This window comes from Stenella coeruleoalba (genome assembly GCF_951394435.1).
Source record: "Stenella coeruleoalba genome assembly, chromosome: 1".
Lineage (NCBI taxonomy): Eukaryota > Metazoa > Chordata > Mammalia > Artiodactyla > Delphinidae > Stenella > Stenella coeruleoalba.
This window is the reverse complement of record NC_137169.1, coordinates 44,968,707-44,993,785: the sequence shown is the minus strand read 5'-3', so window position 1 is coordinate 44,993,785 and position 25,079 is coordinate 44,968,707. Positions and strand designations below refer to the sequence as shown.

The 25,079-nt window shown below is 37.0% G+C and overlaps 1 protein-coding gene across 2 annotated transcripts; it reads left to right on the top strand.

The window, feature by feature from the left end:
- Positions 1 to 72: 72 nt before the first annotated feature.
- TMEM59 (transmembrane protein 59) lies at positions 73 to 24,657 on the top strand. 2 transcript variants are annotated; one of them, XM_079899354.1, is made up of 8 exons: positions 73 to 282; positions 5,434 to 5,539; positions 7,044 to 7,138; positions 9,718 to 9,870; positions 11,472 to 11,553; positions 12,430 to 12,511; positions 15,120 to 15,228; positions 24,372 to 24,657. In XM_079899354.1, exons 1-8 carry the CDS (start codon positions 88 to 90, stop codon positions 24,525 to 24,527), a joined length of 978 nt encoding a protein of 325 aa, XP_079755480.1. In that variant the 5' UTR covers positions 73 to 87; the 3' UTR covers positions 24,528 to 24,657. The 2 variants fall into 2 exon arrangements, with proteins under 2 accessions (XP_079755480.1, XP_079755479.1); XM_079899353.1 differs by having other exon boundaries at positions 12,427 to 12,511.
- The last annotated feature ends 422 nt before the right edge of the window (positions 24,658 to 25,079 follow it).

Genomic DNA, 25,079 nt, shown 5'->3' with positions numbered 1-25,079 from the left:
GACTGGGAAGGGGCTGGTCCCGGAAGGAGGAGGAAACCTGAAAAGAAAACAGCAACAAGCTGAGGTGCTGTGACAGAGGCAAACAAGATGGCGGCGGCGAAGGGGAGCCTCTGGGTCAGGGCCCAACTGGGGCTCTCGCCGCTGCTGCTGCTGCTGCTGACTATGGCCCTGACCGGAGGCTCGGGGACCGCTTCGGCTGAAGCTTTTGACTCGGTCTTGGGTGATACGGCGTCTTGTCACCGGGCCTGTCAGTTGACCTACCCCTTGCACACCTACCCCAAGGTAGGGCCCGTCCAAACCGGGCTACAACCCTTCCGTGGCCTCCCATCTCTCCGCTCTCCCGTACCTCTGTCGGCACTGGAAGCCTGACTGTTGAATCCACCCTTCAACCGCTGTCTCCCATCTGTGTAACTCCTGTTTTCTTCCCCTAATCTTACCCGCACCGCGCTTCTGCTGTAATTACCGGAAGTTTGTGCCGCACCTACCCTGTAATAGGCTGGGGACACAAAAATAAGCAAGACACGACCCCTTTCCTCTGGGGCCTTGAGGGGCAGCAGGGGAGACGAACACTCGGAGGGGGAGGAGTATCCAGATGATTAATGCGGGGTCCTCACCTTCCAGGGACGGCGGGAGGAGGGGGGCAGTTGCAGATACGCCAGCCCACAAAATGTTAACTCTTAACCCCTGTTCCCTGAGCGCCTCTCTGGGCTGGGACCCTGCAGTCTGTTCCTGGAGTCAAACAAGTAGACAATTCCACCATAGTATGAAATACATCAAGGAGTTGGGAGACGCTTAGGGAGGGCTTTCCGCCTGTGTTGAGTAACTGTACAAGGCGCTCACACTGGGACTGGAATGGCTTAGAGAAAAAGCAGTTAGGTTGCTGCATTCAGAGAACTTACCATTCAGTGCAGCAGAAGACAGAGGGAATAAGTGGAGTGGGAAAGAAATGAGACTGCCCTTAGTAGGGGGATCACAACTTATGGACAGAGTGACCCTTCCTCCCCTCCTTGTCCACCCTCAAGTGCTGCCTTTCCTTTAATTCCATTCCACTAATCGAGTTGTTTTGCAGCTTCTAAAGAACTGTTGACTCAACATCCTAAATTGCGTGGTGACTCCCCCACCCTTCCAAATATATAATTTGGGTATATCATCCTCCCTCCCCCGCCTTTCTTTATGAGAGCTTTTGCTAGTCTTTTTGCCCTTGCTTTTCCTTCATCTTCCCTATGCTGTATGCTTAACTGTGTGGCTAGCCCTCTTTGCTCTCTCAAACTACAAAGTGACAGGTTTAGGATGTTCCTTATTGGCAAGTGCTTTCAGGCTTTTGAAATTCTGAAGTTCTAAATGCTGTCACTGCCTGTATGTTTGTTTACTGCTGGATTTTACATTGCTTGAGGATTATCAGTTTTCAAGAAAAAGTGTGGGAGAGGGGATTATCAAATTTTCAGTCAGAGACAAATATAGCAGTCAAGAGAGAGAAATGAGGAATTCTGACTTACAGATTTTCAAATCCATGTGTACTGCTCCTGGATACATTATTTTTTTCTCTTTTTATAAACCTCTCATAAGTAAGAGGATTGTATGAGGAAACTAATATTGATTTGTCCTGGAATTGGGCAGAGACTTATTTTGTATCTTTCTAGTGTTTGGATGTGTTGGTTGTTTTGTTTTGTTTTTTCTGAGATTTTCCTAGCAAATTTGTAGTTATTTGAATACATATTTGAATAAACAATTCAAAAGGATAAACATTTCTGGAACCTCTAGGTATTTTTATAATATCCACTACTTTCTAACAATTGATGTGATATCTAAGTGTTTTTTATTTATTCAGTAAAGCTCTTCTCCCCAGGAACTCTAAATCATCTGGCTCCCTGTGTGTCCTGGCCTTAAAATTGATTAACTGTCTACTCTCTGTTAGCCAGTGTGATGGGAGATTTACCTCCATTATCTCCAATTCTCACCCTGCAAAGTTGGGTTTTACAGTTGAGGGAATCGAGACTCTGAAAGGTTCAGTGACTTGCCCAAGGTCACATAGCCAGGAAGTAGTGGAGTAATAGGAATTCAGTCCTAAAACTGGCTGTATTATGCTGCCTTCTATTAATGAAGTTATATTATTACAAATATTTAATTTACTTATTTCACTGATGTCTGTCAGTCCTCCTTCAAATTATTGTGCTTTACAGTTCAGGAAAAAGCAGGGTGTGTTATAAGAAATTAGATGAATTTACAAGGTCCTGTACCCTCTCTTGGTCTGGTATTTGTGACTGGCAGATAGAACTCTCATTTTAATGACTCTTTTTCAGAATTAATTATTTGTTGCAAGAAAGTAGGATACTTTACTTGTTTGTAAGTAGATACTTAAAATTATTATATTTTACCCTTTAACTTTCTTCAAAAGTATAATTGCTTAACTTGTCTGGGTCCAAATGCAGGAGACATAAGTCATGTTAATAACAAAGATAATTATAGAGCTAGCCTGGTCATTTTTTAACAGTGTGTGGGCTCTGGAACCATACAAACCTGGGTTCCATTCCCAGCTTCACTTTTTTTAAAATAAATTGATTGATTGATTTTTGACTGAGTTGGGTCTTTGTTGCTGCACGTGGGCCTTCTCCAGTTGCGGCTAGCAGGGGCCACACTTCCCTGTGGTGTGTGGGCTTCTCATTGCGGTGGCTTCTCTTGTTGCGGAGCACGGGGTCTAGGCGTGCAGGCTTCCGTAGTTGTGGCACATGGGCTTAGTTGCTCCGTGGCATGTGGGATCTTCCCGGACCAGGGCTTGAACCCGTGTCCCCTGCATTAGCAGGTGGACTCCCAACCACTGCGCCACTAGGGAAGACCCCCAGCTTCACTTCTACTATCTGTGTGTCCTTGCTGATTACTTAACTTACCATGACTTCATTTTGTCAACTATAAAAAAAAACAAACAAAAAAAACACCTCACACCTTGCAGAGCAAGTGTGAGGATTAAAGATAGTATACATGGCACTCTTAGCACAGTGCCTAACACATGGCAATAGATAGTTATTTCCTTTGCCCAATGTCATAAAACCAATTTGGTACATACAGTATATTAGTAATGCTGAATAAGAGGGAGAATAGTTAGCCTGACTTAGCTCAGGATAAGAATATGCATGTAAAATCTATAGATAGTAGGATTCCTTCTTTAAGGAGGATTCATTAAGTTTCCTTCTAATTATTTAGCTGGTATTCAGTTTGGTGGGGAGCACCATTTCCTTGTGCTCTAAATTAGGGAAGGTCTATTTTATATAAGCTTGCCAGTCACTTTGGATACATAGGGCATGAAATATTATCTAGAACATGAAACACTTACTTGGAATAAGGTTATGATTTTTAATAGCTACCAATTGAGTGCCTGCTCTGTGCCAGGTATCCTATGATACATTAAGTGTTAGCACCATGCCTGGCACATTATGGGTGCTCATGAAATATATTATTAATGTTATGTCTACTTATTAGTTAGTATAGCATAATATTAATGATGTTGTAGATATAAGATATATAAATAAAATAATAAAGTATAAAATAAAATCCTCATCATATTTCAAGATTGGCATATGAGTATTGGTCACTGTTTTACAACTAAGGAGTTGAGGCTGAGAGAGATTAAGTCCCTTGCCCAAGGTTGTACAGAATAAGTGGTGAGGCTGAGCTTCTAACCAGGCCTAATTCCTGAACCTAGGCTCTTTCACCATGCTACAGTCTCTTCTGAAAATGGTACTGGAGGGCTTATTGGATTGGTTTAACACATGAAAACATATCTGAAAATGAAATGGTATGCAGTATAGCTCATAGTAATGAGCTCATGCTTCCCCTATGCAATATAAGGAAATATGTGGTGCTCCAAAGACGTAAGAGAATTCTTCCACTGTTTTACAAAGCCTGCAAAAGCTACTCAGGTATGAAATTTATTTTAATTGCTAACTCTTTCAATTTCACTGTAACAATAAATGCAGCTAGAACTGAAGTCCAAAAATGCACTACCTTCAAAGTTGTGTAATAAAACTTGTTTAATATTAGACTGCAGCCATCTCCTCTTAATGGATTGTTGCTGCTACATAAATTTTACTAATCCTGCTGGAAAGAAATGCATACCTTTGTATTCCGTTGGTTGCTAACTGGTATATGCACATGCTGTTTCCTTCCTTATTAGGTGCCTGCCAGTTTGTACACAGTGAACTACACAGTAAGTTGAGGGGGCTCCCCCACATGTACTGGTTTGTTTCAAATACTATACATTTAACCAAAGAAAAGCCTGTTGAAGACGTTGTCATTAGTCTTATTAAGCAGTTCACATTTTCCAGCGACGAGTCTTTCCTATCTTGAGCTCTCACACATATACAATGATGCTTATAACTGTTGTTTTCTATTTTTAAAACCAGTTATTATGATTGACACTACTACCATTTATTGAGCACCTTCAATGTCCCAGGCACTGCACTAGGAATAGCTGTCTTCTGGCATTATTGAGGGGTTTGGAGATAATTTATAGTTTTTATTTCCTTTTTGAGATTTAGATAGGTAAAATAACTTGTACACACTGACCTAAAAGGTTTTATTCCAAGTCTGGCTGATTCCAGTGGCCTTTCCCATATGTCACATGTTGGCCTTGTTTGTGTTCTCAGTTCAGGTAAACCAAGTTTAAAAAAATCCTTTCACTTAAGCATTTTTTTAGATGTATACCTCACTTTATGGGGGCCTTTATGGCACTATTTGCCATGTGAAGCTAGTCGTGATACTTTTCCTGATAAGCCTGATGATTCATATAAATATTTATGTGGCAGAAGTACACCATTGGTCCCTAAAGTACTTGTTTACTCATTTATACCTCTATTATAGTTCTGATTATGTCACTGTTATTTTCAACTTTTCCCCCCAAAATATGACTATGGAATATGGGAAAAGGGTGATGTTTTTAACCCACTAGGTTTGTTTCTTGGATATCACTTTTGTTATTTATTTGTTAGTTTATTTATTTATTTTGGATGTCACTGTTAAAATAAGGAACTAAGGGCTTCCCTGGTGGTTCAGTGGTTGAGAGTCTGCCTGCCAGTGCAGGGGACGCGGGTTCGTGCCCTGGTCCGGGAAGATCCCACATGCCGCAGAGCAGCTGGGCCTGTGAGCCATGGACGCTGAGCCTGTGCATCCGGAGCCTGTGCTCTGCAACGGGAGAGGCCACAACAGTGAGAGGCCTGCGTACCGCAAAAAATAAAAAAATAAAAAAAATAAGGAACTAAAACTTCTTTGTATGGCAAAGGTCTTGGTATTACCTGGCTCCTATCATTTTTCTTTCAGTCATAAATCTTTTGTTGGACAATTATAATAAACCCTATTAACTTTGCTTTCTTTTTGACCTATTTTCCCCCCGAAGGAAAGATGCTAGTTTTTGGTAATCCTCCCTGTTCTTGAACTCCCTAGGAAGAGGAGTTGTACGCATGTCAGAGAGGTTGCAGGCTGTTTTCAATTTGTCAATTTGTGGATGATGGAATTGATTTAAATCGGACCAAATTGGAATGTGAATCTGGTAAGATGCTATGCTAATGACATCAGCAGTATATAACATTGGTGTTTTCTTTGAGTTGTGTTATGCTTTTTATGTGTTTTCCTCAGAAAATGACAGGCATACTGTTTATTCATCCAGCATACTTTAATTATTATGAAGTTAAACTTCTAGTAGATACTGCTAGAAATTTCATGGGCTTTAAATTTCATCTGTTTATTGAGACAATGTTTATTTTATGCTGTGGATAGGACACCTTTGTTTAAGTAAGCATTTGGTTTAGACAATTGCAATAGTAATTACCCTTCTTATAATTCATCACTACCTTTTCAATGGATGGTATAATTTTCCTAAGCCTTTCATTCATAGGCTAGCTGACTTAGCTCCAAGTTTTTTACTGAATCAGGCCTTTGACTCAGTATTTAATAGTGTATTCTTTGTGGGTCATGCCAATAAAAGAAGTAACCAGAGTTTTGTCGTCTCTTAAACCACTATTCTTACCTTTTGCCAAAAGTGATGTGTTTAATAAAATAAACCTGTAATCAGGACAAAAATGACATTTAGCTTTTTAAAGAACTGTAATGGAATTTTCTCCATTCATTACCTTACACTGTTTATTCAGTGTAGCAGGAGGTGCCTTTCTCCCTATCACTATGCCAGTACTCACATTTAGCCTCTGTGATATCATAAACTTTTTTTATGGCTCAGTCTCCTAAATGGCCATCTTTATATGTGCATAATGCGGTTCAGTTTATTATCTAGCACCTTTGGGAAGTATATTACAAATGCATGACTGGGTGGAAAGAAAAATAAAATTGTTATAGTGGTAAAGTGTTATATCACAAGAAAGAAATGGCTCTAGTGAACTAAATGAAGAGTATATATGGTAGAGACTCATTCCAACTTTAGAATCCTGCTGTAGAACATTTTCTAAGTTCAGTTTTCTCAGAATTTAGGATGTTAGACTGATTGCTTTGTTTTATTTTTCCTTGCCATGTGAATACCCTTGCTTCTCAACTAAGTGATTCAGTTCCTAACAGTAATATCATATATTTGTGTAAATTACTAAAGTATATTATTTTGTTCAACCCCATGAAATAGGTGGTGGTAGTTCAGTTTTAGACCTATAGAAATCAATAGAGAGGTTAAATAGCTCCACCTAAGTCACATACACTGCCAACAAGTGGTGAAGCCAGAATTTCAGGATGCCAGTTCAGTGTTTTTTCCACTATGCAAACCTTAGCTGTGAGGATCACCTCATATGAATGTCATCATGTAGCCGGAGCCTGAGTATGTAATTAATAGATTTATACCTGGAAGATCTGACTTGTGGGAGGCAGAAGATATGGGGTTTTATTAAAAGAGTACATTTGCTACCGTTACCAAATGTGGAAATTCATATTGATGAAATACTTTTTAAGTATAATAAATTTCTTTATAAAATTTCTTTATAAGATGCCAATGTTCTCTCCCTTTTTTTCTCTCCTTCTCTTTTTTTTCTTGTAATTTGACTGTTTTTCTCTTCCAGCATGTACAGAAGCATATTCCCAATCTGATGAGCAATATGCTTGTCACCTTGGTTGCCAGAATCAGCTGCCATTTGCTGAATTGAGACAAGAACAAGTACGAAACAATTCTGCCTTTCAGAAATGCCTGCTTAGATCGCACTTTGTATTGAAATGTATATTGCCCACATGATCCTATTTTAGTGTTATATTTTATAATTAGTCTTCAGCAAACAAATTATATGTTTGCAAATAGAAAAGTCAATTGATTAATTACTTTTGTATAATGCTTTACTGTTAAGATGTATGTTCACACCTATAATCTCATTTTGGTTTTTTTCTAGGTCCAGTGACGGTATTATCCCCATTTTGCATATGAAAAAACTGAGGCTCAGAAAAATTGAGAGTTCCTTTTTTTCATCCCATCTGCTATTGCCTTAACTCAAATCATCATTATTTCTCATCTGTATTACTAAATTAACTTCCGATCTATTTTCCCACTTCAGCCCCCTCTAGTCCATCCTTTAGTCTGTGTCCAGATATTTATTTTCTGTGTCCAGATATTTATTTTCTAAATGGGAATCTCGTCATGTCATTCTCCTATCTTATATACTTCAGTAGCTCCCCGTGACATACAGGTTTAAGTCCAAACCACTTATCACAGCCTGGCTCCTGATTACCTCTTCTATATCATCTCTTATAATTCCCCACCCCTCATACTCTATCCAAACATACTGGGAAAAGTTTTTTAATTTTATTAACTCTGGCATAAGAAGTACAGCCACATGGCACAAAACTCAAAAGGTTAAAAAAAAAAAGTTGACCCATATTACTACTGCACTACATGATCTGCAGTTGGTTGAATTCTCAGATGCAGAATCGCGGATATGGGGAGCCAACAATAATTTGTGTGTATACACAGATTTCGGCACCCCAACCCCTGCATTGTTCCAGGATCAGCTGTATAGTGAAAAGTCTCCTACTCCTGTATCTCTTAGCCACTCCATTTTGCTCCATTAATGTAGCCAGGGTTACCAATGCAGAGGTAATTTATATATATACAAGAATACATGTATTCTTTCTTTTCTAAAATATAAGTAATAAAGAATGTCTACTCACTTTTTTTCACTGCATACATGTTTCATTGTATGGATGTATCATTTAAGCAGTCCCTTATTTGTGGACATGTAGGTTGTTTCTAATTTTTTAAATTTATAAATGATGTTGCATATTTTTCACATTTATATCTATAATAAAATCACAGGAGTAGAATTGCTGAGTTAAGAGGTATATGCATTTTTAATTTTGAGAAATAGAGCAAAATTGCCCTCCATGGAATTTGTATCAGATTTAAAAATTGACATATAATTCATTCTATAAAATTCACCCTTCTAAAGTATTCGGTGCAGTAGTTTTTAGTATATTCACAAACTGTGCAACCATCATTACTACCTAATTCCAGAACATTTTCATCATCAAAAAAAGAAATCTCATACCCATTAGCAGTCACTCTCCTTTCCTCCTCCTCCCAGTCCTTGGCAATGTACAACTTTTATTACAGTTTTAATTTGTGTTTTTCTTATGAGTAACTTTAAAAATAATTTCTAATTTTTAAGACCCATATTTATTTCCTTTTCTCTTAATTATGTACATACTGAACAGTCCTTAATGTTTGTAATATGACATTATTTCTTGCCTCTGTCCCTTCTACTCCCCATCTGCTCAGTGAATCCTCTTGATTCAGGGCAGGTGTCGTGTCCTTTTCGAAGCCTTCTTAACCACCTCTGACCCCAGTTTGGGTTATGTGCCTTTCCCCATACACATGTTTCACCCTGTGTTTCACCTCTGTCCTATACAGATTAAACACAGATATACAGTGATAAATAAACACACATGGTTTAAACATCTTAAAATTTATAATCTTAACGAATGCTTGTTTAGTGAACTAATCAATGAATGATTTCACAGCTATTAAGTGGGAAAATTGGATCATGAATACAGATCTTCTGATTCTAAAAACTCTTCTCTCTTAATACCCCATACTGCCTCTCTTTTGGAATATAGCAGAACCAAAGCTATCCCTAGAGTTCAGCAAGTTGTATCCCACACTTGTGCTCTAGAGGGGCCCACTGCTGCTAAATAAGTCAAGAAGTCAGAATTGGAGGGGAGGTGATACCAATTAATGTAAAAATCTCATCAGTAGCTTACTGTATATAGTCAGCCCATAAATACTTCCCTCACTCTGCCCTGTTATCAGGTACCTTACATTTTATGCATATATTCTTTTTTTTTCCATTGGTGTTCATTATAGCATGGATTATTTTACATGAAAGCATTAAAGATGAGAATAGTATGATTTGTCCCTTCCCCTTCTACCTCTTGAGGACTTGCTAATCCTTATTTAATCAAATCTTAAGATTCTCCACATTTTTGGACCTAATTCAAAAGCCTGTTATTTTGATAGAGGTGACAGGTAGCTTAAAGTGTGTTTGGTCGCAAATTAAAAGATCCTGTGATTTTAAGCTTCTCATAGTTAATTTGCATAGGTAATGAAGAGTTTACTCTAATGTTGATGACTGTGGTAGAATCACTTAATGGTTTATATTCTGTCCCAATAAGGATTTGATTATGTTGCTCTCTTGAATATACATATATAAAAAAATAATATATTTCTCATGGTTTAATTTTTTTTTTAAGCTCATGTCCCTGATGCCAAAAATGCATCTACTCTTCCCTCTAACTCTGGTAAGGTCATTCTGGAGTGATATGATGGACTCTGCACAGAGCTTCATAACCTCTTCGTGGACTTTTTATCTTCAAGCTGATGATGGAAAAATAGTTATATTCCAGGTGATGACTGTGCTTCATAGATTCATTTAAATACCAACAGTAGTAATGTATATGTCTTAAATGAATGTCTTAGTATAGGGCCATGTACTTAGTCCCTTACAAATATTTATCGTCAAATAATAATTACTTACTAACCTACATTAAAACATTGGGCATCAGGACCCAATTTGACTTACCCCTCCCTCTGCCCATTGGAAACCTATTTAAAGCCTGTTGTTCCTTATCTTATAAGAACTCTGAATCTGCTAAATTTTAGAGTGGTTAAATTGATAAAAATGAAACCTCTAGATATGAAACATAAGAAAAATTAATGTAGTTTGAATATAAATAATGGTGTGTATTTATATCATATATGGATATTAGGGAAAAGCAATAGAACATAATTTTTAGTTGTTAATAGTGCTTTTTCTCATAACTCTTATAAGAGAGCTTGTTGAAGAAGCATGTTGCCTTCTAGAGAGGTAACTTTTCTCCTACCTCATTATTTACCATGTGATATGATAATAATAGCTGCTGTCTTTGAAGGTTCATGTGTACTAGGCATTTACATATATTATCTCCAATCTTCAAACAACTTCATGAGGTTGTATTATCACTATTTTATTGATGAAGAAACTGTGAGTCTAACTTATTTAAGGTCACGCTGCCAATATAACAGAATTAGGCTTCAAACCTGGGTTACTTTCGCTCCAAGGCTCATATACCACCCTACCATGCTGTCTTCCTTTTAATTTGGTTGTTAAATTCCTCAAACTTACCAGCCAACAAATTATGTTGTGATGCTTTCTCTCAGGTAATAATTAAAGTAAACCCTTTAATTATTATTGCCAATTGAGTGGCTTATTATAAGGCTAGTCTGTGATTTTTAGCATTGTCCTGAGTCTTGGGTACCCTGTACTTAATTTGGTAATATGTAAAACACAGAAGGAGTTTTCTCTCTTTAAGTTCATGAAGAAGTTCTGTGTCTGAAAGCTACTTAAGTTAAAGCTTAAGTTGACTCTCAGAGTGGAGTCCTCCTTCATTCCTGACTAGATGTGAGATTAGCTCTGTTCCTCTCTTTATGTCAACTTAAGTGTGACTATGATGGAGAAAACGCCACTCCAGAGAATCAGTGCTACATAGGAGATGTAAAGTATGGAGCACTGAGCTATAATTTATGAATTACTCATACTTAGGGAAGAATGGAATGTTTCAGATGAGAAAGAATAGAGATAATATGTGTTTAACCAGAAATTTTGGCAGTCTGCTAAATTATTCCTGATCAACCAGAATTAGAACTCAGTTTTGCGTGGTATGATACTTAATGTACTATGTTGTAATTTGTCCCTCTTTTTTTATTTATTTATTTTATGTTGTCAGGCAATTAAACTGACTAAATTCTTGATGATGCTATAAGTCTGCTTCTTTGCAAGGCACTGGATCTAATGTTTAGCAAGTGCAATTAAAATATATTGTGGTTAACATGTTTTATTTTTTATACCATACTTCTGTTACTTTTTCTCAATTTGAATCTTTGTAGAGATGATATGTTATCGAACTTCCTACTGAGAAAAGCTTAAGAAGAAGTACAAATGACTTAATTGCTTTCACTATCATTTTAGTCTAAGCCAGAGATCCAGTATGCACCACAGTTGGAGCAGGAGCCTACAAATTTGAAAGAACCGTCACTAAGCAAAATGTCCTGTAAGTTTTATTTTAAGTAGCTTGGGATTAAAAACATTAACAGTCAAATCTGGTGGTGTTAGAATTGGTTGTATGATTGTTTTTACACTAATGGAAGGTGAATAAATAATTTTTAAAACTGTGGTTCTCAAACTTTAATATGCATTAAGATCTGTAGAGTTTGTTAAAGCAATTTCTGAGCCCCACCTCCAAAGTTTCCAATTTACTAAATCTGGGATAGGACATGAGAATTTGTGTTTCTCACAAATTCCTGGATTCTGTTGCAGCTGGTCTGGGGACCACACTTTAGAATCACTATTCTAAAAACATTTAGTTTGCTTTGAAGGATGTTTTGAGTGTGAACTAATGAGAGATTCTGGTATCTCCCAACAAACTAACCAAATAGTGAAACTACCTTGAAAATATGTTTTTATTCTATTTTTATTTCTATGCTAGAAGTGAATTTAAACTTATAGGAATAGAAAACATCAGGCTAAAACTGCTTACCTTTTAAAATGTGCTAGCTCATACCTTATTTTAGATACTGATTTTATTAACTTTTTAATTATTTTGGTGGGTGGATAATGACAGAACATAACACAAGGCCATCTTTAGATTTGAACAAACCAAATTCTATTATTACATTCAGAAATGTAATTAAATAGAAAGCATCAATGTCAATAAAAATTTGAAAGTAAAATAGGAAATTCATAATGTTGTATAATATCCAGTTGATTTTTAATGTGCCAGAGGAACTTGCATTCATTATAAAATACGTCAGATTACATTTACAAAAGCAGCTGGATATCTGTACAGTGTATATATCTAGAAGCAGTCATTTGAGACTAGCTTTTGGAATATAGGATATCATAAACTTGTACCTTATTATTTCAGCAGATCTTCATATGAGAAGTTCACATGCACATAGGAACTATCTTGAAGATGGAGAACGCGACGGTTTTTTAAGATGTCTCTCTCTGTATGTATTCATCTTCACTTATGCATATAGGAGATAAAATCTGGCTTGTATTAGAGAGATGCAGTCCTTTTTATTATTTTAAAGTTATATTAGCTGCTCAAGAGTAGAAAACTTCTTTTTACCTTTTACCTTTTCCCTACCAAATCCAAAGTTGTACTTTTGGATATTTTATTAGTTTGTTTAAAAGGTAATTCTCATACTACTTTAATCAAACCCAAGCGGGTAGTTTTTTTCACAGCACAAAAGCATCTTTGTTCTTATTGGGAGTCTTTGATTTATGTTACGATATGTGCTTCTTCAGGCATCTCAGTTAAGCTTTAATTTAATATTTATTGAAAAAAATTCACATATGAGTAGACCCACACAGTTCAAATCCGTGTTGTTCAAGGGTCAACGGTATTTACGTAGCATTTACATTTTATTAGGTATTATAAGCAATCTAGAGATGATTTAAAGTATACAGGAAGATATGCATAGGTTATACGCAAGTACTACACCACTTTATATAAGGGAATTGAGCACCCTCAGATTTTGGTATGGGAGGGGGCAGCAGTCCTGGGACCAGTGCCCTGGGGATACCAAGGGATGACTGTGTGTCTAAATGGTTTGGGGGTTGGATTTTTGTTTTATCTATATGGCCACACAGGAGGCTAGGGGAGGTAGATAAGGGCTACAGATAAAGGAGGGCTTTGTGTTCTATACTGAGTGTCATCTCCATGCCAAGGATTCTTTTTTTTTTTTTTTAATTTAATTATTTATTTGACTGTGTCGGGTCTTAGTTGCGGCGTGGGCTTCTCTCTAGTTGTGGCGCACGGGCTCTAGAGCACGCAGGCTTAGTTGCCCCTCAGCATGTGGGATCTTAGTGCCCTGAGCAGGGATTGACCCCGCGTCCCCTGCATTGGAACGCGGATTCTTAACCACTTGACCACCAGGGAAGTACCCATGCCAAGGATTCTTAAGGGTGGCAAGGGAAAGTGGGCAGGCGAGGGTAATTGTTACCTTGTGCCCTCCTGGGAAGGAATATCAGGCCTTCTGAGGATGAGAAGGGTTTTATCAAAGTATACATGCTTCTACTCCTCCAAGGAGTTGTGATAAGAGCCTTCTCCCTGCAACCACCCCCCACCCCTAGCCAAAAAAAAAAAGAGAGAGAGAAAGAGACGGTAGGCCATAGCACTTGGTGATAATTATCTACTCTGTGTCAGATACCAGACCAAGCACTTGAGTAGAGAGGTGAACAAGTGTGTATATACTCTAGTGGACTATTCTGTCTCAAGTGTAACACTTCAGTAGCCCACGCTACATGCTTCCTGTAATTTCTTAGAGTAGAAATAGTTTCTTGAGAGGTTTTATCAGATATCAGTAGGGTTCTATTAGAACCTAAAAATTAATACTTTTTACTGAATAAACTCTTTAAAGACTGGGTAAGAAAATGAGAATTAAAATTTTCCCTTCCTTTCATTGCTAAACTTGCTTTTGACCTTGTACAGAAAAAAAGGCAATTTTTCTCTCTCTCAGTATTTTGGATTTTTGTTGCAGTTTGATAAGTTTTATGGAACCTAAATAATTATCTGATCTTAAGTTACAGTTTATTCTTTTTTTTTTTGGCCATGACACGCGGCTTGCCAGATCTTAGTTCCCCAACCAGGGATTGAACCTGGGGACCCGGCAGTGAGAGCACTGAGTCCTAAACACTGGACTGCCAGGGAATTCCCTACAGTTTATCCTTAATACTGCATTACCTGGCATCTTATTGATGCCTTATTGCCTTTTAACATTTTGTCATGTTTTATGTTATTCTTTTAAATCTAACGTTTTAAAAATAGCTTCACTTGTTCTTTAAATCTTAATCTATAGTTTAGTAAACAATAGGGCACTTATGGAAAAAACTCCAGTTGCTGATTCTTGTAACCGGCCTTCTACCCTAAGATATTTTAATCATAAGAAAAATGTAACTATCTCTTTTTAAGATATGTGCTAATGGATACAGAATGCTTCATAACAGATATGCTCTTGTAAGTTGAAATTCAAGTAAATTGTGCTAAGTTAAATATTTGAAATGTAGTAGAGAAGCTAACTTCTGGAAGCCTGTTGTGAATCCATTTATAAGACAAATGATCATTTCATAATTTACCTATTCTGTACCTTAATTCTTTGGAATATTGGGTTTTCTTAAAGCAAGTATTATCTTAATACCTTGCAAAATAATATATGACATTTGTGTAGCACTGTACAGTTTATAGGACACTTTGATTTGCCTTATCTCATTTAGTAATTTAAAAATACCCTTAACAGTAATTTGCTTTAATTTCATATATTTAGCAGAAAGCCAGTATGTCTGATTTTTTAATTTATAAAAGTAACATAGCCATGTTATAGAAACTTGAGTAATGGAGGAAAGGACATCATATCACCCTAATATAATAGCTATTATAATATTTTCTTCTCTAAGTATGTTTTTTAAAATAGTTTTAAAGGTAGTACATATAAAGTTTTAATTATATTATTAAATAAGTACACAAGATTGATTGCCTGTAATTGTTAAGAGCCTCCTATTTTTTATATTATGCAATTTTAACATAACTAATTGTTGATTTTTTTCCCCCCCCAGTAACTCCGGGTGGATTTTAACCATGACTCTTGTCCTCTCCGTGATGGTATTGCTCTGGATTTGTTGTGCAACTGTTGCTACAGCTGTGGAGCAGTATGTTCCCTCTGAGGTAAATTTAATTCTAACTCTTAGGCCTTTTGAAGACTGAGCCATATGATTTACTTTTTTTAATGCCTTATTGGTTTAGCTAGAAACGCAAAGCCTTTCTATTAATAGAATGAGAGAAGATTTGGTGGTTTTAATCACACACCGAGATTGGCACACATAAGAATTACAGGTTCTCAGCACAAGAATCACTTTCCAATTTTCTGTGGTGCTAACTACCATAATGACCAGTGTATGCCGCCTGGTTTGAGTACAGTGTCTCTCTTCTCCCTAGACCTTTGAGACTGAAAAAAACCCAGTGACATCAGTTTCTAAGGTGATATATAAGAAAGAAAACTTGTAGAACTACTTAAAGTTTTAAATTTAACATTGCCACAAATGTTAAGGAATAATTGCTGCTTTAGAAGCAGCAAGACTAGAGCTTTTGATTTTGAGTAATGTGTTCTGGTATACCCTGAGAGAGATGGAAAACTGTCTTGACTTTCTTGGTAATTAAAATTTAACTGGCTCAAGAAACATACTGTTAAGGTAAAGGATTTTTGTTTCAGAAAAAAGGTCTAATTTCAGTATGGTACTGGCACAAAAACAGAAATATAGATCAGTGGAACAGGATAGAAAGCCCAGAGATAAACCCACGCACATATGATCACCTTATTTTTGATAAAGGAGGCAAGAATATACAATGGAGAAAAGACAGCCTCTTCAATAAGTGGTACTGGGAAAACTGGATAGCTACATGTAAAAGAATGAAATTAGAACACTCCCTAACACATACACAAAAATAAATTCAAAATGGATTAAAGAAAATGGATTAGAGGAAAACATAGAACACTCTATGACATAAATCACAGCAAGATCCTTTTTGACCCACCTCCTAGAGAAATGGAAATAAAAACAAAAATAAACAAATGGAACTTAATGAAACTTAAAAACTTTTGCACAGCAAAGGAAACCATAAACAAGACGAAAAGACAACCCTCAGAATGGGAGAAAATATTTGCAAATGAAGCGACTGACAAAGGATTAATCTCCAAAATTTACAAGCAGCTCAATATCAAAACAACAAACAACCCAATCCAAAAATGGGCAGAAGACCTAAATAGACATTTCTCCAAAGAAGATATCCAGATTGCCAACAAACACATGAAAGCATGCTCAACATCACTAATCATTAGAGAAATGCAGATCAAAACTACAATGAGGTCACCTCACACCAGTCAGAATGGCCAGCATCAAAAAATCTACAAACAATAAGTTCTGGAGAGGGTGTGGAGAAAAGGGAACCCTCTTGCACTGTTGGTGGGAATGTAAATTGATACAGCCACTATGGAGAACAGTATGGAGGTTCCTTAAAAAACTAAAAATAAAACTACCATATGACCCAGCAATCCCACTACTGAGAAAACCATAATTCAAAAAGAGTCATGTACCACAATGTTCATTGCAGCTCTATTTACAATAGCCAGGAAATGGAAGCAACCTAAGTGTCCACCAACAGATGAATGGATAAAGAAGATGTGGCACATATATACAATGGAATATTACTCAGCCATAAAAAGAAACGAAATTGAGTTATTTGTAGTGAGGTGGACGTACCTAGAGTCTGTCATACAGAGTGAAGTAAGTCAGAAAGAGAAAAACAAATACCGTATGTTAACACATGTATGTGGAATCTAAAAAAAAAAAAATGGTTATGAAGAACCTGGGGACAGGACAGGAATAAAGACGCAGATGTAGAGAATGGACTTGAGGATGTGAGCAGGGGGAAGGGTAAGCTGGGACAAAGTGAGAGAGTGGCATGGACATATATAAACTACCAAATGTAAAATAGATAGCTAGTGGGAAGCAGCTGCATGGCACAGGGGAGATCAGCTCAGTGGTTTGTGACCACCTAGAGAGGTGGGATAGGGAGGGTGGGAGGGAGACACAAGAGGGAGGCGTTATGGGGATATATGTATGTGTATAGCTGATTCACTTTGTTATAAAGCAGAAACTAACAGACCATTGTAAAGCAGTTATACTCCAATAAAGATGTTTAAATAAATAAATAGAAATAAATAAAAACAATGACTTTTGAGCTCTTAAAAAAAAAGTCTAATTTGATGATTCAACTTAGCTTTCAAGGAAGGAAAATTAATTATATAACTAAACATAAGATAATAAATTCTATTGACATCAGATCCAACTGAAATAAACTTTAGTTCTCATATGCCTCCAGAATGCAATAGAAAAAGAGAGAAAAGAAGAAAAGAGGGAAATTTGAAGAATGGTATGGATTGGCAGAGACAGGAGGGTGGACAATATTCCCAGGTACAGACAAGAATAAGCTACTATCAGGGAAGGACTGTAAGCAGCTGACTTGATTAAAAGAACTTAAATTAGGAAATTAAACCAAATGAATAAAGTTAGACAGGATTGGGAAGAACGTTGAATTGTGGAAGTGTTAGACAGTGGGTAAATTTCTGTAGAACTCATCTGTTTACGATATGATCTGAACATCCTTTTGCTAATTACCTATTTGTGTTCTTGTTTAGTTCTGATATCCATATTTTAATCATTTTATTGTTCCTGATAAAGTTGAAATTACACATCTTACATAGGATTGCCTTTGCCTATTACTTGCTTTTGAACTGCCCCATGCACTCTAAATCCTCATGACAACAAAGCTACAAACGCAGAGTAGTAAATCTTTATTGACACTGTGGTACTTTATTCCTTCCATTAGCACAATTCCTTCTCTTTACTTCTAGGATGCCCCTTGTAAAAGAAAGATACGCGTAGAGATTGGTGTGGTTATTTCCTGGAAAGATTGAATTACTGGCCTCAGGTGGAATTTACCTTGATAAAATCACCACTACCTGGCTTCTGGTTCCCAGGACTACTGACTAATGTTGAGCATTTTCTGCTGGACACCGTTCTAAGCATTTTACATGAATTAGCTCATTTAGTCCTTTCAGTAACTCTGTGAGATGGCTACTATTATTATCCTCTTTTCCAGATATGAAAACTGAAAGAGAGAATGTATTATTGCCCCAGTGTCACATAACTAGTAAGTGGTAGAACCAGAATTTAAACCCAGGTCATCTGACTCCAAAGCCAGTACCCTTAAGTTTTTTAGTTAACCTGGAGTCATCACTAGGGAAGTTGATTATGTTACTTGTATCAGGAGCTCATCTTCTGTGTAACCTCTTTTGACACTAGGAAGTTGAACACCACTGGGACCACATGTTTCATGTTTTTGAGTCAGGATGCTCAAACTCTCATACTGAAACAGTTCTTAGATGGACATTTCATGGTTTTTCCTCTCTTATCTCCTTACTTGACTTATGGAATTGATCTCCTCTTCTGGTGTTGTTTAGACATAACAGTGCTTCACATTGTGGTTTTGGTTACATCTTACAGACCTGGGGACCTGTCCCTCCCTTTCAGAATACTCCTGGTCTTTTTCTTCCTTTTAGATGTTGTCTCTGCTGTGATAAATTTTGTCTTGATTGTATAGCTTTAATTCTGTGAGAAGTTCTTTCCCCTTATTTCCAAGTTGTTTGTAGAACACCTCGTTGTTCCCACATATGCCCAGGCCCCTGGATCATAAAGCCTAAAGCGTCAGAAACACACATGGAGTCCTGTTGGCAGCTATTACATTCCCTCCTGATGTCTGCATATGGGTGTCACTTTCTTTCCCCTCTCTAGAACTCTTCTTCCTGTCCTTAACAATCAAAAGTATGGTGACACCCTCAAAGAGCCTATGCTTTCCTAAGATACATCTTCTAGAAAAATATATCGAAAACACTTATTTGAATTCACTGCTTTTAGGCTTTACTTTGTATCTGAAACCACACTTTAGCTAAGTAATAATGTTTTTTCAACTGTATTTTTTTTTTTTTTTTTTTTTTTTGCCGTATGTGGACCTCTCACTGTTATGGCCTCTCCCGCTGTGGAGCACAGGCTCCGGACACGCAGGCTCAGCGGCCATGGCTCATGGGCCCAGCCGCTCCGCGGCATGTGGGATCTTCCCGGACCGGGACACGAACCAGTGTCCCCTTCATCGGCAGGCAGACTCTCAACCACTGCACCACCAGGGAAGCACTCAACTGTATTTTTAATTATAAAAATTCTACATACTTGGTATAGAATTTATAAAGTTATCTATAAAGAAGCAGGAAAAAAATCACTCATCCAGAACTTATTTCATATTGCCATTTTAGTGGATTTCTTTTCACAATTGAAAACTGTATAGGACTTGCCTGGCGGCGCAGTGGTTAAGAATCCGCCTGCCAATGCGGGGAACATGGGTTCAAGCCCTGGTCCGGGAAGATCCCACAGGCTGTGGATCAACTAAGCCCATGTGCCACAACTGCTGAGTCTGCGCTCTAGAGCCCGCGAGCCACAACTGCTGAGCCCATGAGCCACAACTACTGAGCCTGCGTGCCTAGAGCCCACGCTCCGCAACAAGAGAAGCCACCACAGTGAGAAGCCCGTGCACCACAATGAAGAGTAGCCCCCGCTCGCCGCAACCAGAGAAAGCCTGTGCACAGCAAGAAAGACCCAACACAGCCAAAAATAAATTAATTAATTAACTAAATATATTAAAAAAAAAAAAGTTGTATTAACTGGGACTTCCCTGGCCATCCAGTGGTTAAGAGTCCATGCTTCCATTGCAGGGGTGTGGGGTCAGTCCCTCGTAGAGGAACTAAGATCCTGCATGCCTCACAGCGCAGCCAAAACAAAAAGGAGAAAAAACAAGCTGTATAAACTATTTCAATATTAATGTTTTGTTTCTTATTGTAAAATATAGCAGTGTAAATACTCCTTCCCTGGTATTTTCTCCTTTATTTATTGTAAAAGTAACTGAGAATTTAGCATTAGGAAATTATTCACATTTTCTTAATCAAAAGCCACCTATTTTAAACTTTACTTTCATAAAACCTCTTCATTGATTTTATTATTGGAACATAAGTTACTTCTGACCCCTCTCCATAGTAACATGAGACTCCATGTTAAGTAATACAAGCAATGAGCAATGTTATTTATATTTTGTTATATTATTTATATATATAATCCTATGTGTTTATAGGAAATCATAGACCTGCTGAGAGAATGTTTCTCTTCAGTATGGACCTGGTATCTTGAGCTCAAACATGAAATATAAAAAGCTTCCTTTTCATTCACTACAAATAAAGCTTAAAATGGTGCTAATAAGGGCCAGGAATGTGGTCTTGGAAACTTATGAGCAGCTTTATTTTTTTTATTTAGGAAAGTTCTGAAATAATTTATCCTTAGCCTGTTTTGTATATAGTAGGTACTCATCATATACCATTTGATAGTAATGCCAGAAAGAGTTGGCATTTGTTGATCTTAAAGCAGTATCATTTTGAGTGACTTACAAAGATTTTGATCCTTTTTTCTCCACTGTTTTTCCCTGTTCTTTCACATTTATGATGTTTTTTTGAAACTTCATGAAATAATGCTTTTCTCTTGTTGAGCTGTCTATTTAAGATAATAAAGAGTTGTCATTCATAGTGGTCCTTGTCAGGCAGGTCAAACCTGACTTATAAAAACAGGGTTCAGCAATATTGGATATTCCTTTCTAGAGACCAGGCAGCCTCAGAAAATTGCCAAAGCCACAAATAATAATACAAATGCTGCCTCAGTGTTATCTCATTATCTGTTTGCATCCTTTTTTCTTATTTGTCAAGACCATGATCATCTGATTTCAAATGGTTAGTTAAGAAAGGTTTTAGAAGACTTCAAATAACATTCATGTTAGTAAGTCACAGACACTTATGGATAACATATGATGTGCTAGGCCCTGTTCAAGAGATTAGAGGTACAATGAAGAATAACATGAAGGTGGAACAAAGTTGAATGTTAAAGGCTGCAATGACTCAAGAAGTAGGGTGGGGGCTTCCCTCATGGCGCAGCAGTTAGAATCTGCCTGCCAATGCAGGGGACACAGGTTCGATCCCTGGTCAGGGAAGATCCCACATGCTGTGGAGCAGCTAAGCCCAAGCCACAACTACTGAGCCTGCGCTCTAAAGCCCATGAGCCACAGCTACTGAAGCCCACGTACCTAGAGTCCGTGCTGCACAAGAGAAGCCATGACAATGAGAAGCCTGTGCACTGAAACGAAGAGTAGCCCCCGCTCACTGCAACTAGTTAAAGCCCACGTGCAGCAACGAAGACCCAATGCAGCCAAAAATAAATTAGGTTAATTTTTTTAAATAGTAGGTGAAACATGTCTTAAACTATAATAAACATTATTTGTCTAAAAAAAAAAAAGACCAAGAATCTTGTTGTTTAGAAGCTTTAAGTCTCAAGAGAGACAATCAGAAAACTATGTAAATGCCATAGCTTTTTAATCTAAATTCTGTTAAGAAAATGAGTTTTAGAAAAGATTTATGTACATCTAAGATTGCATAACTGGTTAGTGGCAAAGGCAGGCCTAAAGCCCAAATACATACTAATTGAGTTTATTTTTAACTTTTAGAAGTAATACATGTGACATAAAATTGACTTCCTCTTCCTCACTTCTCAGATAAACCAGTCAATAGTTTTTAAAAATTTTTCCAAGCAGTTGCCATTTAAAAATTTTATCTTTTATTTCTTGTTTTATCAATTTTAGACATTATCTGATGTCCTCCTACTAAAGGATGAGTTTAGTTCCCTTATACTGTCTCACTTCCATCTCTTCAGTTGCTGGGTTTTGGTTTTTTTTTTAATATATATATATAAATTTATTTCTTTTATTTATTTATTTTTTGGCTGCGTTGGGTCTTCATTGCTATGCGCGGACTTTCTCTCATTGAGGTGAGCAGGGGCTACTCTTCGTTGCGGTGGGCGGGCTTCTCATTGGGGTGGCTTCTCGTTGCAGAGCACAGGCTCTAGGCGCACGGGCTTCAGTAGTTGTGGCACGTGGGCTCAGTAGTTGTGGCTCACGGGCTCTAGAGCACAGGCTCAGTAGTTGTGGCGCATGGGCTTAGTTGCTCTGCAGCATGTGGGATCTTCCTGGACCAGGGCTTGAACCTGTGTCCTCTGCATTGGCAGGCAGATTCTTAACCACTGAGCCACGAGGGAAGCCCTCAGTTGCTGGTTTTTATAATGTATATTATTATTTTGTATACATTTAGTGAGTGCTTTACAAATTTCTGTTGATTCCTCATTACTGCCTTTCCTTCTCCCTTTTTATACTGTCTCAATTTTCATTAATTATTATGATTGTTGACAATAAAATATACTCATTCTTCTGTATATATACTTTCATAGGTTGATCTGAAAAATTAAAATCCACTAGGCAGCATTTACAGTATTATGATTATATAAATATTCAAAGTAGAACACTGGTTCTATTAAAACACTGGCAAATATAAAACTGAATTACTTAAAAGTGTTCCCAGGAGGATCTTCCATATATCTCTGCTTAATGGAACCCATTTTTATTTTGTTCTGGCTTTCTTCCCATTTTCTAAGTCATCTCAGTTGCTACTGTTTCTTGTATGTTATTTTCTTTCTTGATTTTCTCTTTACTTTTGCTGGACCTCATTAAGTAATTTTTTTCGTAAAGGATACTTGAGCAATAAACTTCCCAAGGTAACACTTTTGAAAATACCTCTGTTGTACCCTTGTATTTGGTTAGTAATTTGAGAATACAGAGTAGCCACAGAATCACTAAACATACTGGTTAGAGGTTATCCATATGCTCCCATCCATTTCCCTGCACGAATTTTGCTCTTTCTCCCTGATCTTCTAGATAGCTTCTTCCATATAGATGTTTGAAATAATTTAAACAGTTCCTGGTCACTGTTTCAAGGTTTTTAAATGTTAAATAGAGTTGTGAAAGTTTTTCTTTCATTGTGCCCCAGAGCAAATTATCACATGTTAATTTGGGTTTTAAGGAGGACTTAGTGTATCAGATCCATGTCCAATCCATCAACCACTGAATTTGTCTTGAAAATATTCTCTTACTGGAAAAGTGTCAGGTACTGGGCCACCTCCTTGGTGCAGGATAGTTACTGCCTTGAAGCAGTAGACAGCAGACCACATCTGAAATGTGTTCAAGTAAGCAGCCATCATGACAATCACTTTTAGAACTTTTTTATCACCCCAAAAAGGAAACTCATACTAGTGGTTACTCCCCATTTCCTCCCAAGCATCTTCACCAGCCATAGACGACCAATATGTGTGGTCTCTTGTGACTGGCCTCTTTCACTTAGCATAATGTTTTCAAGGTTCATCCATGTTGTAGCATGTATTGGTATTGTAGATACTTAAACTTTTGAAGGTGCTCTTTATTCAGCTCTTCTAAAAGCACCTTTCCAACATCAGGTACTTCTGTGTCGGTCTATCTTTTTAATATAGTCAGTTTCCCTGTCAATAATGTCAGCACTTCACAGAATCAGAGATTTATTGCCATATGCATTAACAACAAAATCTATCCCATTTGTTAGTAAAAACTTTTCCTTTTCTATTTTTTCCTTTAGGAGATAGGCCTATATCTAAATAGACCTACTCTCAAAAGATATTAGACATTTCCATTATACTTCAGTGAATTTTATGACATTTGCACTGATTCTGTGTTATGCTTTCATTCTTTCGTTTTAGTATCTATCTTCTTGGATATGTTAGTAATAATTTGAGCTTTTATATGTTGATGAAGACCTTTCTATCAGTGTTAAAGTATTTCATGTGCATTCTTTGTTCTACTCACAGCCTTTTAAAATAGTACATACCATTTTCCATATATGTTAATTTAGAACATTTAGTAGCAGAGAAACTTAACCCCAAATCATTTGACCACTTGGTTGGAGAGCTAAGATCTTAAAGGAATTGATCACTTAAGGCATCAAACATCCAGAATCCATGCTCTTGTATGACCACACTTACTCCATTTAAACCTGAGCAATTTTTCTTGATGCTCAGTTGTTAACTTCTAAGTATTTTAAGTCAGTACATGTGGAAAAGTTTTCTTTGGCCATCCACTGGGAACTGAATCACATATCTGTAACACTTTGAGTAAAAGCATTCTTGAGGACGTTTATAGAACATTTTTTTTTACCAGATACCCACAGATTAAATTGCTATTTTTGAAGACTTACTTGGAGAGGTTCCTAATTATCCAAATTGCTAATGTTCATTGATTGTTTTTTGCAGAAGCTGAGTATCTATGGTGACTTGGAATTCGTGAATGAACAAAAGCTAAACAGATATCCAGCTTCTTCTCTTGTGGTTGTTAGATCTAAAGGTGAAGATCATGAAGAAGCAGGGCCTCTACCTGCAAAAGTGAATCTTGCTCATTCAGAAATATAAGCTTTTTTTTTTTTTAAGAAAAGTGTATAGACATCTAAATTTCCATTCCTCATAGTGCTTTTTAAAATGGTTTCATTGGCTATAGGACTTAAAAATCACTATTAAATGCAAATAAAGTTACTGAAATCTGTGACGACTGTATTTGCTGTAATATTACCTGTAATTTTTTTCTAGTAATTTAAGAGATGGATATTTGGGGTTGTATTTTTATTTTACTAATATCTGTGCTGTTTTAATTATTATTTGCATTGTTTTTGTTTGTTTCCTTTCTTAGCCAAATTCTGTGAGCTGATCATTGTTTTTCCCCACCTCCTACCATGTCAGTCACCTTAGTTAATAAGTTGAATACTCAGTAGGATATGACACTCCTGCTCAGCAATGGCCCACAATCTGTAATTTGAAATTTAGTAGAAAATGCCCTTTAATACACTACATTTTCAGTTGTATTGAACTGAAATCATTAAAATTTTATTTGAATAATTATGTGCTGAAATTTGAGTTAATATACTAATTTTCCAGATCTTCTCTTTCACCCCTACCCAACCCAGAAAA

What these genes read in the sequence shown, in the direction of transcription:
- TMEM59 (XM_079899353.1), top strand. Translation starts at nt 88, where the DNA reads ATGGCGGCGGCGAAGGGGAGCCTCTGGGTCAGGGCCCAACTGGGGCTC. An exon ending in CCTTGCACACCTACCCCAAG is followed by an intron (nt 283 to 5,433) that starts GTAGGGCCCGTC and finishes TGAACTCCCTAG; the next exon opens with GAAGAGGAGTTGTACGCATG. An exon ending in CTGAATTGAGACAAGAACAA is followed by an intron (nt 7,139 to 9,717) that starts GTACGAAACAAT and finishes TTTTTTTTTAAG; the next exon opens with CTCATGTCCCTGATGCCAAA.